This window comes from Alligator mississippiensis, chromosome 13 (assembly GCF_030867095.1).
Source record: "Alligator mississippiensis isolate rAllMis1 chromosome 13, rAllMis1, whole genome shotgun sequence".
Taxonomy (NCBI): domain Eukaryota; kingdom Metazoa; phylum Chordata; order Crocodylia; family Alligatoridae; genus Alligator; species Alligator mississippiensis.
The window spans coordinates 23095101-23112005 of NC_081836.1; the positions used below are offsets into that span (position 1 = coordinate 23095101).

The 16905-nt window shown below is 48.2% G+C and overlaps 1 protein-coding gene across 1 annotated transcript in view; it reads right to left on the reverse strand.

Annotated features, from left to right (window-relative positions):
• DNASE1L2 (deoxyribonuclease 1 like 2) overlaps window positions 1-16499 on the reverse strand; it is a 28404-nt gene extending 11905 nt beyond the window's left edge. Inside the window, exons 1-3 of the mRNA XM_019489968.2 lie at window positions 16390-16499; window positions 5256-5358; window positions 509-656 (exon numbers count right to left, since the gene is read on the reverse strand). Coding sequence (XP_019345513.2) covers window positions 509-655 — 147 coding nt within the window. The 5' untranslated portion in view covers window position 656; window positions 5256-5358; window positions 16390-16499. The remainder of the gene's footprint in view (window positions 1-508; window positions 657-5255; window positions 5359-16389) is intronic.
• Window positions 16500-16905: the final 406 nt, after the last annotated feature.

Genomic DNA, 16905 nt, shown 5'->3' on the forward strand with positions numbered 1-16905 from the left:
GGACTGGGGCTGTGGGCACCTTTCTGGCTGCCTCCATTCAGTAAAGAGTCCCTTGCTGGGGTTCATCCCTGGCAGGGACAGAAGTGCCTCCAGGGCATGAATGCTGGGTTCACTGCCTTCCCTTTCCAGAGGGGAAGTAGTGAAGTGCCTGCTATAGGTAAGTGCTGACAGGTGACCCTCAGACAGGACACATCTACCCCTGATCCGCTCAGTCTTATCACCTTAAGATTCAGTGCCATTTTGATTCTCCTCTTGCTGGTATCAGGCTATATTGTGACACCAAGATGAATCCATAGACATGCTCCCCTCTAGATAGGGAGAACTTTCCCAGGTCAACAACCTCTCCCCCTTGAATCCTGAGTGGGGCCATTTTTCAGTTAAACACCTGCACAAACCTTTGCTAGCTGTCACAGAGGTTTCTGAGCTGGCTCAATACTGGGCACAGACCATGCCTTGGCCCCAGCTCCTAAAAGCAGTAAGCATTGGCACAGTGGCCAGCAGCACTCACATTGATGATAATATCTGCAGCGGTCTCATTGGATAGCTTGCTGTCTCCAAATGCCTGGATGTTGAAAGCACTGATCCTCAGTGTGGCAGCTATGTGCAACAGGGAAGCCACAGACAGCAATGGTAGCACCAGCTTCCTGACACCCATTCTGCAGGGAAAAGGGAAACTGAAGTCTGCAGCATGGGGCTGAAAGGTAGCAGGAGCAGCCCTGGCAGAAGAGGATACATCCTAGTGGCACTGCTGGGGTGAGGCAGATGGACCATGTGATTTGCTTACAATACAGTTCCAGCACCTCAGCATCAGGCCTGACTGTGGATTGTTCTGCCTTGTGAAACTGCTTCTAATATGGGGAACAGGGAAGCAAATTAGTTTCATTAAAACAACAGCTTGGGGGGGGGGAAGGAGCCTGATTTCCTTCAGGAATGCCTGTCACTGATCCCCCAGCAAGAGTCCCCAGCGTTTGCTGCCCAGGCTTCCTTGGGCATTCCCACCTGTAGTTTTGCTTGAAGGTACTGGAATCTTGTGTGTCCTGTGCCGTACTACCCCTGTGGGGAATGTATACAACAGGAACGGAAGGAAGCTGATCAGCTTGAACCTTGCAAGGAGCTGACCCTACAAATGGACCTGTATTCTTCAACAATGCTTGCTGAGCCCACCACTTCCAGCAGTGACTATGAGCAGAAAGCTACTCAACCATTGAGTAGGAGTTATTTTCTTACCCCCTGGGGCATGTAAGTGCCCCCATTCTAGAAAGAGATATCTGTGTGTCTCCAGAGGAAATCCTATTCCTATGATGAGGACACTTGCACACCCAGAGGGGTAATAGTGTCACTCCTACACAACAATATGCTAACTCAGGGCCAGATTCTGTTCCACCTATTAGATACATAAGTGATTTGGCTTCCCTGAAGGGTTTCATAGTTTCATAGTAGCTAGGGTCAGGAGGGACCTGATCAGATCATTTAGCCTGACCCCCTGCCACAGGCAGGAATGAATGCCGGGTTCACAAGACCCCAGACAGGTTATCATCTAACCTCTTTTTGAATTTGCCCAAGGTAGGGGCAAGGACCACTTCCCTGGGAAGTTGGTTCCAGATTTTGGCCATCCTAACTGTAAAATATTGCCTTCTGATCTCTAACCTAAATCTATTCTCCATCAGCTTATGACCATTGTTCCTCGTCACCCCAGGTGGTGCTAGGGAGAAACGGGCTCTTCCTATTTGCTGATGATCTCCCCTGATGAGTTTGTAGGCAACCACCAGGTCTCCCCTCAGCCTCCTCTTGCTGAGACTGAACAGGTTCAGGTCCCTCAGTCTCTCCTCATAGGGCCTGTCCTGCTGCCCTCTCACCAAACGGGTGGCCCTCCTCTGAAATGTGCTTTAATTACCCTTTCAGGACTTTAATTCCACCCTGCTCAAGTAATTGAAAATCCATGAATGCATCAAATCTTGTAACACACAGTCATCTGATCCTTCAGACTGTGTCACAAAAATGCAGGGAGGAAAAGAAGGCCCCACCCATCATTTGCATTAACTGTTTTTCATAGACTGGAGCTGGATGGAGTACACTGAGATACCCAAATTCATTTATGTGCCTAAAAGTAGAAGAGAATCTGGCCCTTAGAGTTATTCCAGACTGTGCTCTGGTCATCCACTAGGTGAAATAGAATTCTGCCCTATACACCTGGGGAGGGCTTCTCCACCCCACCCCCCTAAAAAGTCAGCACAGAAGCACTTGGCAGCATGGCCATCACTTATCAGTGCCCATATGCCCTATCCCTACCACGGACAGTCATGGCAGGTTATGGGGAAATGCACAGCAGTGTCTGACTGAGCAAACCAGCAAGTGACACCAGAATCTGGAAGTCAGGGTTCAGAGAGGGTGTCCCTTGCTAGCTCGTTGTAGTGGGGTTGAGCAGTGGGCAGACAGACAAGGCCCTGATATCCTGGGGGGACTGAATGCCAGCTGCCTAAGTGCCCCCATCTGGCTCAAGTGTTTGGATATGGCTGCTGCATATAAGCAGTATCCCTTGTAGTGCTCTTAGTGCTTCTCATGCTGGGTCTTGTATTCCTGCTCCTAGTTTGGTCCTTGATTCCTGGCGCTGGTTCCTGATTTCTGGTTCTGAGTTTCCTAATCTGGTTCCTGATGTTTGGTTCCCTGTTGTCTTATCTGGTTCCTGCTGTTCCTCTAGCTCCTAACCAGCAGCTCCTACCTAAAGCCTTGCCTAATTGCTACCTGCACCTTTGTCTAGCCTTAACACATTTACCTAACTCCTAGTCCCCAGATCCTGCTTACCCCTTTGTGCTTGGACTCCCTGGTAATGTGACCCTTGACTCTTGGACATCCCAGGCCTTACCTCTGAGCCCCCACATCTGGATCATATCTATGACACCTGCTATCTGAAGGTGCACTTCCCCCAGGCTGCTAATTAAAGCACATGTCACAACCTCTCAGAAGATCACTTTTTATCTCTATCCCTTATTTCCATAGAGACACTGAGAAGTGAAGGGGCTTACGCAAGGTCACACAACAAATCAATGACGGATGGAAAAAGAACCCAGGAGTCCTGATTCCTGGTTATCTATCTTAACTACTAACAACACTCCCTAAACTACCACAAGATGTGGGGAATCCATTCTGCAAGGCCCCTTCACAACTCTGCACTCCAGAGGGAACACATAAAGGCAACCCAGTGAAAGGCAATGACTCTCAGTAACTGCCTCAGGCCTTGAGGCTGAGGTGCTAATATGAATTGGGGCCCAAAAGAGAAAGGAACCTGGGTCAAAGGAGCAAAACCCTTCCATTCCAGGCTGCACCCTCTTCTTGAGTTATGATCTATGCATACCAGTACTTAGGGAACTAGATCTGGAGCTAAGATTTGCCACTTTGTCCCATCTCTGCTGACCACCATGGAGAAGCCAAAGCGCTTTCTTCAGGGTTAGTGTTCTGTTACAAGGCTCAAGGCTGAAATGCTCTCCATGCTCCTACCATTTCCCCCTTCTCTTCCACACAATCACTTCCCTGAGCTCTGTGCCATGCCCATTCTTTACATCAGGGAGGGTACACCAGGGCCCATGGCACCTCTTTGAGAGTGGAGCAGCATTGTTATATCAGACCCATTCTGACAGCTGAGCATGCTTTTACCATTCCCTGCAGCCCTCCATCAGCCCCTGAACTAAGAGCAATCAGTCTGACATGACATTACCATTCATAGGGAACTTGCATAATAGCTTTCCCATGCAGCCATTTCCCCTAGGGAAATAGATTTCTGCACAGTTTATGTTGGATATCACAGATGTCTGCAATGGTCCTTGTGTCCCATGTAAAAGGTAAATAGTTTCCAGCCGTGGAGGAGTTCAGCTAAGGAAAACAATCTGATTTCTCTTAGTGTATCTGATCCTCTGATTTGTTAGTGACTTGCAGCAGCATCTGGAAGGAACCGCAAGGTGGAGGTTACAGAGAGCAAATGCACCATTTCTACTATAAAACCACTCCCTCCAGTTCCTTCCATAGGCTTGCAGGCAGTTTGAAAGGCAGCATTGACAGAATGGTGCTGCTTGAAGATCTGAGGCATCTCCATGGAACTTAACTACTCTAGGAAAGGCCCCTGATATATGGTCTCCACTTCTGGCAAGCTTCGGAGCTTGCTGTCATTTGGCTTGTGCCTATTCAAGGATGTGAATCTCATAACCAGATTCCTCTTGGTGTTTTGTGCCCAAATTCTCCTGATCTGGTACTGTCAGTGCAGAATAGGACACATCTTACTGCTGATTAGTCTATGCCCAGATAGCACCATTTGTCTCCTCCTTCCAAACACTCTGAGGCCTCCAAGTCCCATGGAGGATTCCTGCAGTAATACACCAGCTCCTGTTGTTTGCCTGGGCTGCATGGCTCTCTTTTTATCTGCAAGGGTCCAAACCTGAACGGCATTTAAGCACCTAAATCCCTTAGATGGTATGAACCTCAGTTGGTCAGGGCAGGGATTTCTTTCTTTGTCTGACACATGTTAATGACTCCAAGACCCTATACGCATCTACATTAGTCTGTGCACAATAATGACAGCCCTGTTGCACCCAGTGAAATATGCCCAATCCCTCCTGGCATATTTTGCTTTTGATGTTTGAGCTCAGCCAATCCATGGGCAGTAAGGGTGCATGGGACTCTCTTGTAACCTATCCCTAGTCTCCTTTAAGTTCCCACCAGCTGAATCTCCATTATCTCCCCAATACTTCTTTCACATTTTAATTCCTGACACCACGTCTCTGGTGTGCTGTTTTTCTTAGTGCCTCTTGCCATCTCCAGTGCTCAACCTATATACTGGACCCACAGCAATTCTACCTTGCTTGTCTCTTAACTGATTCCAAATCTTGCCTGATTTAAACTTCTGTCCCCTCCCTGCCTTTCAGACCTTTCCAGTAGGGTCCACGTCCCTCACTGGCTGTCTTAAATCAATCTGCCTTTCCCTGCCTGCTTCCCACAAGGCCCAAGGTGATGCTGACAAGCCCCCACCCTCCCCCCATGCCTGACTATTTCTAGTTCTTCTAGCTTTGCAGCAGGTACCTCTGGTGTTTATTTCTGTATGATTAATAACTGCAACAATAATTTCAATAATGTAGATCAGCCTCTGAACAAACACCATTTACACTAATTGACAGCCCAGCACCAAGTTACAAAAATAATTTGGATAATTGTATGCTTCAGAATATAAAACCTAGATGCATGCATTGAGAAACATGGTGAGCTCTTACTGTGAGTTGAGTTTCCAGCTGAAGGGACAGGTCTGAGGACCTGGACAAGGCAGCTCTGCCCTCCTGAACTCAGCAGATGTTCTCCTGGTCTCTGACTGCCTCCCTGGAAATACAAACAAGGAGGTTAGGCAGAATGAAATGGACACCTCAGTGCATGCTATAGCACCTGACTGGAGCTCCTTCAGATATATGGAAATATACACCCATCCCTTGGGAGGGGCCACTGTAATAAGCATCTGAACACAGATTTTAATAAAGAGCTCAAGGGGAAAACATAGACATTGCATAAATGGGAGTAACTAACCCATCTTGGGGGTGGCAGTCAAACAGGTATCCAACACACAACTATTGCAATGTGCAGACACCTAGCCCAGTGGAGTGGGAGGGACCAAATTGCTCATGCTGTGTGTCACAGTATGGGGGCAACATGAGCCCCACATGATGCCATCTTTCCAGATCTAAGAGAAAGGGTCCCAGGCTATTGTCTCAGGGTTTTCAGATAATCCTCAATCCAAATAGACAAAGAGGAGGAGAGAAGTTCTGGAATCAAAAAGACTAAGGGCCTTGAGCAGCAACAGATGGGAAATACAAGTGTTAAAGTACTAATGTATCTCAGCACTGCAGCCAGGGTGCTGGGGAGATGCTCTTGGTTGGCCATGCCAAGGCTCTATGGTATGACAGTAAAGAGTATGGTGAGAAACACTCTGAGTGAAGATGTAGAGAATGGAAAACAAAGGAGGCACTTGCCATTAAGTTGGGATGTGAATGAAAAAAAGCCTTTCCAGACCACATCTGATGGAAGTCCAAACCACAGAACACGTAATATAGGTGGGATTTTAATTCCCACTGTGTGCTAGGAAACAAAGCCAGGCACATAAGAATAGCTAGGTAGGTTATTTTTCTTTAACAGTGTCAAAGCCAGGAAAATCATTTCTTAGCTTTACAAAGGCCCAGCCCCTTAGAACCATGGCAAAGAATGTGCAAAGACATTTGCCATTTGAAAAGACATGACAGCATCAAAAGGTAAAACTTATTAAAAGTGATTCAGCCTTCAGAGTCCTCTTGTAAATTAAGGGATAATTAAAAAGAAACCAAGGATGTTAGGGAGTGATTACCTTCTCCAGTTTAGTCAGGCTGATCTAGCTGTATCACTATTACCCCATCTCAGAAAAGACTCATCAGGAACTCAGCTAACAAATGCCAAGAAATAACTTCTCCAATCCTGCTCAGTCAGGGAGGCCCATCTCAACAACAAGAAGCCATGCTCCTATGCAGAAATATGACAATATTGACAAAGAATTCCATTGCCTTTTTAAAAATATCAGTGATGAGCTGTTAAATCCATGTTCTTTAAATGAATTCTGCCAAGACCCCAAGGCTCAGTCAATGGGCATTTGTAGACGACACATTAAAGCGGGTGAAATGCCCTTTTGCACCGCTTTAATGATGTTGTTGTTTACACAAGTTTGCAAATTCGGTGGTGTATTGCGTCTTACTTTCAGCTGCTGTAGCAAATTCGGTAGCATAATGCACCTTAAATGACTTTGGGGCGCAGCAAATGACTTTGGGGCAGAGCAAACTAAAACACCTCCAAGGACTTTTAGTTTGCTACCTTACAGCCGCAGAGTGAATCGCCAGGCCCCGTGGGGCTCTGGGGCTCTGCAGGCCACTTCAGCAGGCAGCCTGGCAGCAGCCCAGGAAAGCAGGCTGCACTGAAGGAAAAAAAAAAAAACGGCGAGCCTGATCTTTTTTTTTTTTCCTTCCCCAGAGCTTGCCTGCCTACCTGAGCTGCACAGTGGCCCAGTGCTTCCCTCCGCAGTTGCAGTGTCCCCCAGGACTGCCTGAGCCAAGTACCACCTCAGGGGTGCCGCTGCTGCCACAGAGGAAAGCACCAGCTCCCCCCGCCCCACAGCTCAGGGACCATTTGGCCCACTGGCAGCTTGCTCCCCACTCCCTGCCACTGGAGAGGCAGGTAAGAACATGGGGGTACATGACATGGGGGTTTACTTCATCCTAAATTGAAGTGGTACTTTTAAAAAAACACTGCTTCAATTTAGGGAGAATTAAACCCACTGCACCAAGGCCCCTGCCCCGCCAGAGCTGAGCAACAGGTACGCACCTCTTACCGCTCCTGCGGAGCCTGCTGAGTTGCCGGCTCCCGCAGGCAACATGGGCCCAACTGCAGCTCCCGCCCCTGCTCTCCCCAAGACAAAACGTAAGGTGTTTGTTGTGGGAGACTCCCTCCTGAGGGGGACGGAGGGGCCAATCTGCTGCCCCGACCCCTTAGCCCAGGAAGTCTGCTGCTTCCCGGGGGCCCGCATCCGGGACATTGCAGAGAGGATCCCAAAGCTTCTCCAACCCACAGACCACTATCCCATGCTCCTTATTCATGTGGGCACCAATGACATGGCTCGGCGCGCTCCCAGCCGGGTCATGAGGCGCTACAGGGATTTGGGAGCGGGGCTAAAGGGTCTGGGGGCACAGGTGGTGTTCTTGTCGATCCTCCCAGTCTCAGGCTATGGGCCGAGGAGGGAGAGGAGGATCCACGTGGTCAACCAAAGACTGCAGCGCTGGTGTCGTCGGGAAGGTTTTGGCTTTCATGACCACAGCCCGCTATTTGGTGAGAGAGGCAGCAAGCTGCTGGGAAGAGATGGCCTCCACCTCTCTCCCCTAGGGAGGAGGCTCTTCTCAGCCATACGGGCTGACCTGCTCCACCAGGCTTTAAACTAAGCCCGCTGGGGGACGGGGGGACTACTGCCACTAGTGGCCCGCTGAGCAATCCTTGCGAAGCCAGCAGTTCAAGGCACTTAAGGGAGCCCACCCCTGCCCCAGCCCTGGTAAAATCTGTGGGCAAGGAAGGAGCCCCCCAGGGGGCACTTGCCTGCCTGTACACAAATGCCAGGAGCTTGGGGAATAAGCAGGAGGAGCTCATCCTCCTGCTCAATGCAAATAATTATGATGTCAAAGGGATAACGGAGACCTGGTGGGACTCCACCCATGACTGGACCACGGGTGTAGATGGCTATACCCTGTACAGGAGGGATCGTGTAGACAAAAGGGGCAGGGGTGTAGCTCTCTATATTAAGGAAAGCTACACGTCCCTGCAAGCCGATATTGGCGACCAGGGTGGACGACTGGAGACCCTCTGGGTTAAAATCCGTGGGGAACGCGGCACAGGGGACACAATGGTGGGAGTCTACTACAGACCTCCCACCCAAAGTCCTGAGCTTGACCAGGAGTTTACCCGGGAACTGGCTGAGGCGGCATGCTCCAGGACCATGGTTGTCATGGGTGACTTCAATTACCTGGACATCTCGTGGGAGGATCGCTCAGCAAAATCTGAGCGGTCGCAAAGCTTCCTTTCGTGCATGGATGACCTCTACCTGACTCAAGAAGTCTATGGGCCAATGAGAGGCAAAGTGCTGCTCAACCTGGTACTGGCTACTGGGGATGACCTAGTCAGCGACCTAGTGATCGATGGGAAGCTGGGTGACAGCGACCACAAGCTGATCACCTTCACCATCCGCCGAAAAGCTGGCAAGTCAGTCAGCAACATGGAAGTCCTTGACTTCAGGAAAGGCGACTTTGACAAGCTCAGGAGGCTTGTCAGTGAGGCCCTAAGGGACCATGACCCCAGGGAGAGGGGAGTTCAAGAAGAGTGGTTGCTCCTCAAGGGAGCGATCCTCAATGCACAAACTAAGTCTATTCCATCTCGGAGGAAAGGCAGCAAGAGGGCACAGCAGCCCCCCTGGCTCTCCAGGGACCTAGCAGACCTCCTGAGGCTAAAAAGAAAGGCCTACAAAGGATGGAGGATGGGAGTCACCTCCAAGGAGGATTATTCTGCACTGGTCCAGTCCTGTAGGGAGCTGACCAGGAAAGCCAAGGCTGCAACTGAACTCCAGCTAGCTTTGAGCATCAAGGACAATAAAAAGTCCTTTTTCAGATATGTGGGGAGCCGGAGGAAAAGCAGGGGCAACTTTGGACCCCTGCTGAACCAGATGGGGCAACTGACAACTGACGCCCAGGAAAAAGCCAACCTATTAAATAGGTACTTTGCGTCAGTCTTTCATCAGTCCCATGGGATGCCCATGCCCGCTACGGGACAGGGAAGTCTGGGTGAGGGTGATCCCCTGCCCTCCATTAATGCTGACTTCATGAAGGAACATCTTGAGAAGCTGGATACCTTCAAGTCAGCCGGCCCTGACAATCTTCACCCCAGGGTACTCAAGGAGCTGGTGAGCATCATAGCCCAGCCTCTAGCATGGATCTTTGAAAACTCTTGGCGCTCTGGTGTAGTGCCCGAAGACTGGAAGAAGGCCAATGTGGTGCCTATCTTCAAGAAAGGGAGGAAAGTGGATCCGGCTAACTATAGGCCCATTACCCTGACTTCTATCCCAGGGAAGATCTTAGAAAAGTTTATTAAAGAGGCCATCCTTAATGGACTGGCCGACGCCAACATCTTAAGGGATAGCCAGCACGGGTTTGTTGCGGGTAGATCTTGCTTGACCAATCTCATTGCCTTCTACGACCAGGTGACCTATCCCCTGGACAAGGGAGAAGAGATTGATGTCATATATCTTGACTTCAAAAAAGCCTTTGATCTGGTTTCCCATGATCACCTCTTGGAGAAACTGGCCAATTGTCGCCTTGGGTCCTCCACCATCCACTGGCTGGAAAATTGGCTCCGGGGTTGGACTCAGAGGGTAGTAATTGATGGAAGTCACTCATCATGGTGTCCCCACTGGCGCATGACCAGTGGGGTCCCCCAAGGCTCTGTCCTTGGACCCATACTGTTCAACATCTTCATTAATGATGTGGACACTGGAGTCAGAAGCAGACTGGCCAAGTTCGCCGATGACACCAAACTTTGGGGCAAAGCATCCACACCAGAAGACAGGCGGGTGATCCAGGCTGACCTGGACAGGCTCAGCAAGTGGGTGGACGAGAATCTGATGGTGTTCAATGCTGATAAATGCAAGGTTCTCCACCTTGGGAAGAAAAACCCGCAGCATCCTTATAGGCTCGGCAGTGCTATGTTGGCTAGCACTCAGGAAGAAAGAGACTTGGGGGTCATCATTGACCACAAGATGAACATGAGCCTGCAATGCGATGCTGCGGCTAGTAAAGCGACCAAAACGCTGAAACTCTGGCTTGCATCCATAGATGCTTCTCAAGCAAATCCCGGGACGTCATTCTCCCCTTGTACTCGGCCTTAGTGAGGCCGCAGCTGGAGTACTGCGTCCAGTTTTGGGCTCCACAATTCAAAAAGGATGTGGAGAAGCTTGAGAGAGTCCAGAGAAGAGCCACGCGCATGATCAGAGGTCAGGGAAGCAGACCCTACGATGACAGGCTGAGAGCCCTGGGGCTCTTTAGCCTGGAAAAGCGCAGGCTCAGGGGTGATCTGATGGCCACTTATAAGTTTATCAGGGGTGACCACCAGAAACTGGGAGAACGTTTGTTCACCAGAGCGCCCCAAGGGATGACGACTAGGTCGAATGGTCATAAACTACTACAAGACCGTTTCAGGCTGGACATAAGGAAGAATTTCTTTACTGTCCGAGCCCCCAAGGTCTGGAACAGCCTGCCGTCGGAGGTGGTTCAAGCGCCTACATTGAACACCTTCAAGAGCAAACTGGATGCTTATCTTGCTGGGATCCTGTGACCCCAGCTGACTTCCTGCCCTTTGGGCACGGGGCTGGACTCGATGATCTTCTGAGATCCCTTCCAGCCCTAATGTCTATGAAATCTATGAAACCCCTGTGTCATGTACAAATGCCCATTATTACTAGCTCGTGAGGTTCTAGAATTAGTTTTTTGCTTTTCGAGTCAGCTCCTACAGTCAGTTGATTATGGGAGAATCTGGACTTGCATTAAGAAAAGCCTTATAATTGCAGAGAATTTCAAAATCAGAAGACCCAAAAATTATAACACAAAGATACCATAAAATAGAGGTTTTAAAGAAAATTACATTATTTTAGGGGCTTGATTTATGATTTGTTAACATTTAGGAGTGGCAACACTGGTCAGTCTTAGCCAGAGCTTGTTAGGTAGTCCTACACACCAGGGATAGCATTCTATTTTTTTCTAGTCATCCAAAAGGCAGCTTTTTGGTCATCTACATGGCATTTCTGGTGCTTACAGGTAGGAGGGCATTCTATTTCTGCAAGTGTGAACATATAGCATGCATGTGTGTGGATGTGCACAGACTGGACATCTGACTAGGCTACACACTGGCATTGCATATACTCAGCTAGGTGCGCACACCCTTTATGAATGGATAGCATTGTGTAAGGTCCAAAACTGTAGTCAGTCTAATAACCACAACTATGATGGAGAAGAAAGAGGGCCATGCAGTGTTTTAGCCATAACAGCTGAGTGGCTAGGAGCCCTCTTAACCCAGAAGGGAGTTGAATTTGTATTTTTCAGATTTCCTGGTACAGTACTTGAACTACTACACCACAGGGAAGGCGTTATCCAAAGCCTTCTCTGGCATCCCCTTTGAAGTTGGCTCTCTGGGCATCCATAAAAAGAAGATATATGGGGCCAAAAAGAAAAGAACAAGTATGAATCTGTGTAGCTCAGTGAGGCTGCTTGCCTGGAAGGGATGGGATGTAGACCCATTCTCGCAATAGGGCAGAAACTTCCCCTCTATACTGTCCTCCATCCGTTTTCTCCAGTGTAGCAAAACTCCCAGTTTTTCCTTTTTTTTATTTAAAAATACATTCCCTCCCCTTCCCCAACCATTTCTGACATTCTCTCTGCCCTCTCTATCCCTTATAAATACTTATAAGTAGTCATAGATAAGCTAAATTCTTGTATGCCATTATTGTGACATGCTCCTTTTTATATTGTAAATAGTGTTCTGTTATTTTTGTATTGATTTTTACTGTTTTATATTGTATTCCTATGTTTTATAGTGATATTGTATGATTTAGGCCTGTTCCTGTAAGTTAACCAAAGTAATGCCAACTCTCCATCTTATAATGTCATGTCTCCATTTTGTGTCTACTGGGAATACCCTATTGTAACTGTGTTGCAACTATGACCCATGCCTACCCCTCCTATGTAAATTGGTTCCTGGGTGAATGAGGATGAAAGAGGGTGATTGAGAGACATAATGGTAGCAGGCCTAAAAATAGCTCCTGCTCAATGACCAGACCATCAACTCAACCACTGGACCATCAACTCAACAACCAGACCACAACCTTGCTTTGACTCTCCCTGAAACCACAGACCTACTCCCAGGACCCAATATTTGAAAGATAAAGACTCTCCTAGAAACCAGCAACATAGAAACAAAGAACAGAATAGAAATCTGAAATTCCACTATTGTATACCTCGGACAATGAGGACACCTAGAACTGCATGACCTCATCTGAACAGGACTGGCCCTTGCCTGGGCATGTCCTGCCCATTGGAGTCACAGGTAGCCCACCCCTATAAAAGGGGGGGTAGAGTGTAACCTCCTTGGGACGCCCTCTCCATCTGGAGCAGCACTACCACCTGTCCACCCAGAGGCCCTGCCGGCGACCCCCTCTGGACAACACCTTGATGGAGAAGACCCCAACAACCCATCAAGGATCAACTCACAGCCCAGATAGATAGCTATCACCCACCTTCTTCCCCCAAGCAAGGGACCTGAACTCTATGTCTTTGCACACCTGGACCTCAAATCCCTCAAGTCCTTTCTCTCCTGCTACCATTGTGTGTGTGTGTGTGTGTGTGTGTGTGTGTGTGTGTGTGTGTGTGTGAACCAATAATTTTGTGGGGCTGTATAGTGTGTTGCCTGTTTAATAAAACTGTTATTTTGGAACCCTGAACTGGGTTTTTGTCTTGCTGATCTCCTGGCCCTGCTCCAATCTCTGCCCCTCTGACCTTCGTTCTGTCTCTTTCTCTCTCTGTGTCATCTTGTCTGCTTCCCTGCTGCCTCTGACCTCCAACACCCGTCTCTCTGTTCTCCATCCCAGCTTAAACTCCAACACTGCTCTCCTCCAAACCCTGGCTTTCACCGCCCCTCACCTCCACTCCACCTCCTGGCTTCTGCCTTTTTATCTTCTGGCTAGCTGCTTTCCTGATCTCCCCCCGTCTTTGTTTTCTCCACCGCCCTCTGCTTCACCTGCTCCGCTGTCTCCTGGCTTTCTCCCTCTCTCTCCGCTGCTGCCTGGCTTTCTCCCCCAACTCTGCCACTTCCCAGCTTTCTCCTCCTACCTCTGCCTCACCTCTGCCCTGGCTTTCGTCCCCGCTTTCTTCCCCCATCTCCGACACTCCCCCCACTTCCTTCCCCGTCTCTCCCACCTCCTGGCTTTCTACCCTGTCTTCTGCTTCACCTCTGCCCCGGCTTTCATCCCGGCTTTCTCCCCCGTCTCTGCTGCTTCTCTAGCTTTCTCCCTGTCTCTGCCATTCCCGGCTTTCTCCTCCATCTTCTGCTCTACTGCTGCCCCAGCTTTCTCCCCTGACCTCTCCTCTGCCTCCTCTGGCTACCTCCACCTCCCAGTTCCCTCTGTCACCCAGCTTTCTCTTCCGGCCTCTGCTCTGCCTCACCGCCCCTTACCTTCACTGCTTCTTCCCATTCCTGCCAGCTCTCAGCTTCCTCCCAGCTTCTGTCCCGCTGCCCCTTACCTCCAGTCTCCACTGCTTCTCCTCGCTGCCACCCTGGCATTTTTCCCTGGCTCCACCACCCACACCGCTGTCTCCGGCCCTGGCTTTTTCCCTCGCTTCTGCCTGGGCCCCAAGTGACCCCAAGTAACCCCAGCACCATGACCCCTGACTAACCCCAGGGCATAGTGACCCCAAGTAACCCCAAGTGCTCCCTAGTGTTAACACACAGCCACTGAAGTGCATGTTTGTGTGTGTGTATATGTGTATGTGTGTATGGATCCAGTGCTGTATGTGCAGTTTGTGTGTGTGTGTGTATGATTTTGTGTCACACCCTCCTGCCTAACAGTGCAATATTGAGATCCCGAGCATTGATTTTACGTGTGTCAAGTCAACACCAGTATATTAAATGCAAGGGGCAGTGGCTCAGTTTTGAAAGGTGTGCTGGAGAGGGCTCTGCATGATCCTTACCTGTAGCATTGTGGTTCAAGTGCTGTGCTGAATTAACTCAGGAACACAGGCTCAAAACCCCTCTGGGTCAGAGAGAGCCTATGCTGGCTATGAAAAGCTGTGAATGCTTAGAACAGTGTCTCTTGCACAAAAATGCAAGACAGTGACTAGGGCAAGACTGGGTTGTGGTAAGAAGCCTGCCAGAAATAATATTTAACTCTGCTAATGGCTTGCAACCCATTAGGCATAAGAGAGAGTGAAGCTTGTGGTACTCAATACTAGACCCATACCATCAAATAAGAAGAGGGATGGTTCCTCTTAAAAAAAAAAAGTGTTGGCAGAGATATGACATGCTCATTACATGTGTATCTCCAAAGCTAAGAAATCCAGAGAGAAGGCTGAGCCAGTGTAACTAAAGAAGGCAAGGACATTACATATGCATTTCAATTGAACTAGCAACTAAAGAAAACAAAAGATTAAATATACATTTCAAGCTAAACCTGTAAAAGGTGCATTGAATACAGGAAAAATGTCCTATACACGAAATCCTCACATCTCTCAAAACAGGCATCCAGTGTCTAAGGTGTTACAAATGTCTCAATCATTTAATGTATGTCTGGAGTTTTGTAAATGGACCATCTCTGGTACAAGATGTTGCAAATTTCCCCATTGATAAACAAATACTCAAAGACAGGTCTGGTAACCAATGTCTCTAAGAATTCTGTTTGACCACTCAAGATGAAATTGCTGAGCTAGTCAGCGGCTGTGAGAAACACAACTCTTCACTTATAAATAAATCTAAAAAGAGGAGCCAGGCAATTTAACAATTGTAATATGATGGTCACCCTTTTCCTCCCTGTTTTGTTCAGACTTTAATTGGTCAACCATCAAGGAAAAATGCTTTGAAGCTATACAATTAAACAGTATAAAGCAAGACAGAACTGCCAGCAAGGTGTGCAGTCCAGGAAAGATCAAGAAGCCATACTGCACCCAGCCCACAAGTAAAGGCTGCAAGACTGGATCATTTTCCCTGTCTGCATTGGTGAGAAAACTGTTACAGCTAAGATAATACAGGGACTAATAGCTCATTTTATATTGGGAAAGAGTCTTTTTCTGTCATTTAGTTTTGTAGCTTGTTGGTTGTTATTAAAGCAAGCCTTATTCTATTCATCAACCAAGTGTTGTGTCAATTCTTAGAGCACTAGTTTTAGAAATTCAGTTTTTAAGTGTCTCCAGATACCCAGGTGAGTGCCCTGTCCACTCAGCCATTGGAGCTATGGCTGAATCCTGCTCCACTGTGTTGCTTGGCATTATGCGCATATGTTGCTGTCTTTACCTGTGGGGTTACATGTCCAGGAATAGAATCTGTACCTGTACCAAACTGCCACTTAGACAACTAAAAAAAATAGAATCTCCTCTGTGGGCCAAGGTGACCAGAGAAGAAAATTCACTTATTTTCCCCCTAGGGCTTTGTGCATTGTAATTGTGCTACATGCTCAGTGGCAGATGCTAGGTACACACATAAGCCAGACAAAAGAGACAGATACAGCAATGCAACTGCTGCCCACTCTGACAGACATCTCCCACCACAGAAGCAGTGTTCTGATTCACAGTACCTCAATTTGCCCCTCCTCTGGTCCCATCTTGATGATGGAAGTTGCATATTGCTCCTTAACATAGAGAGCAACACCCCCCTTCTTTTTCCTTACTCTATCACGTCTGTACAGCCTATAGCCCTCAGTACTTACTGCCCAATTGTGGGTAGGGTCCCACCAGATTTCAGTTAGCCCAACTAAGTCGAAGTTCTTGTTTGCAAGCAGGAGTCTGAGTTCCTCCTGCTTGTTCCCCATGCTCCTAGCATTAGTATAGAGACCCTTGAGCCCCACCTCTGCCCCCATGGGTGCTCTTGGTGCCCCCCTGTCCTGTTGCCCATCTGGCCCCTTAGTACTTACCGTGGGCTGTTCCAATACATGGCTTGTGGTTTGTTGATCCTAGGTTCTCTCTGTTGTCTGCATCCCCGTCCCCTGACAAAACTAGTTTAAAGCCCCATGTAGGAAATCAGCCAATCTGTAAGAAAACAGACTCTTACCTTTTGAAGGGAGATGAAGACCATCATATCCCAGGATGCCCCTCTTGTGGAAGTGCAGATCATGGTCGAAGAAGCCAAAACCCACTTGATGAAACTGTGAGTGCGTTATTATTCCTAAATCAATTATATAGAGAAAATGTTTTGATTCAGAATTTCTCCCAAGTTTTACTCACCTGCCATGAGTTGATGGGAGTTTATTTTTAGAAAAGAACACGTGGGCTACTCTGTGCTGTTGTCACAGTTGAAAATTAATCTCAATATTTACTTTCTTAGTGCATCTCTGTGACCAGAGATCTGCTCACAACAGGTAACATGGTTCAGGACATTTTTGCACACATCTTATTTATAACTTCATCACCATACTTTAAACCCACACAAAAAGGGAATTACTAAGGAAACAGCTTCTTCGTCCAACAGGACTCTTTCCCCACTTCGGGTAGAGTAACATCAAAAAAAGTATTTACAGTCCCATTATGTAATTATTAACTTCTAATGAAGTCCCTAATTGCTTCTTGT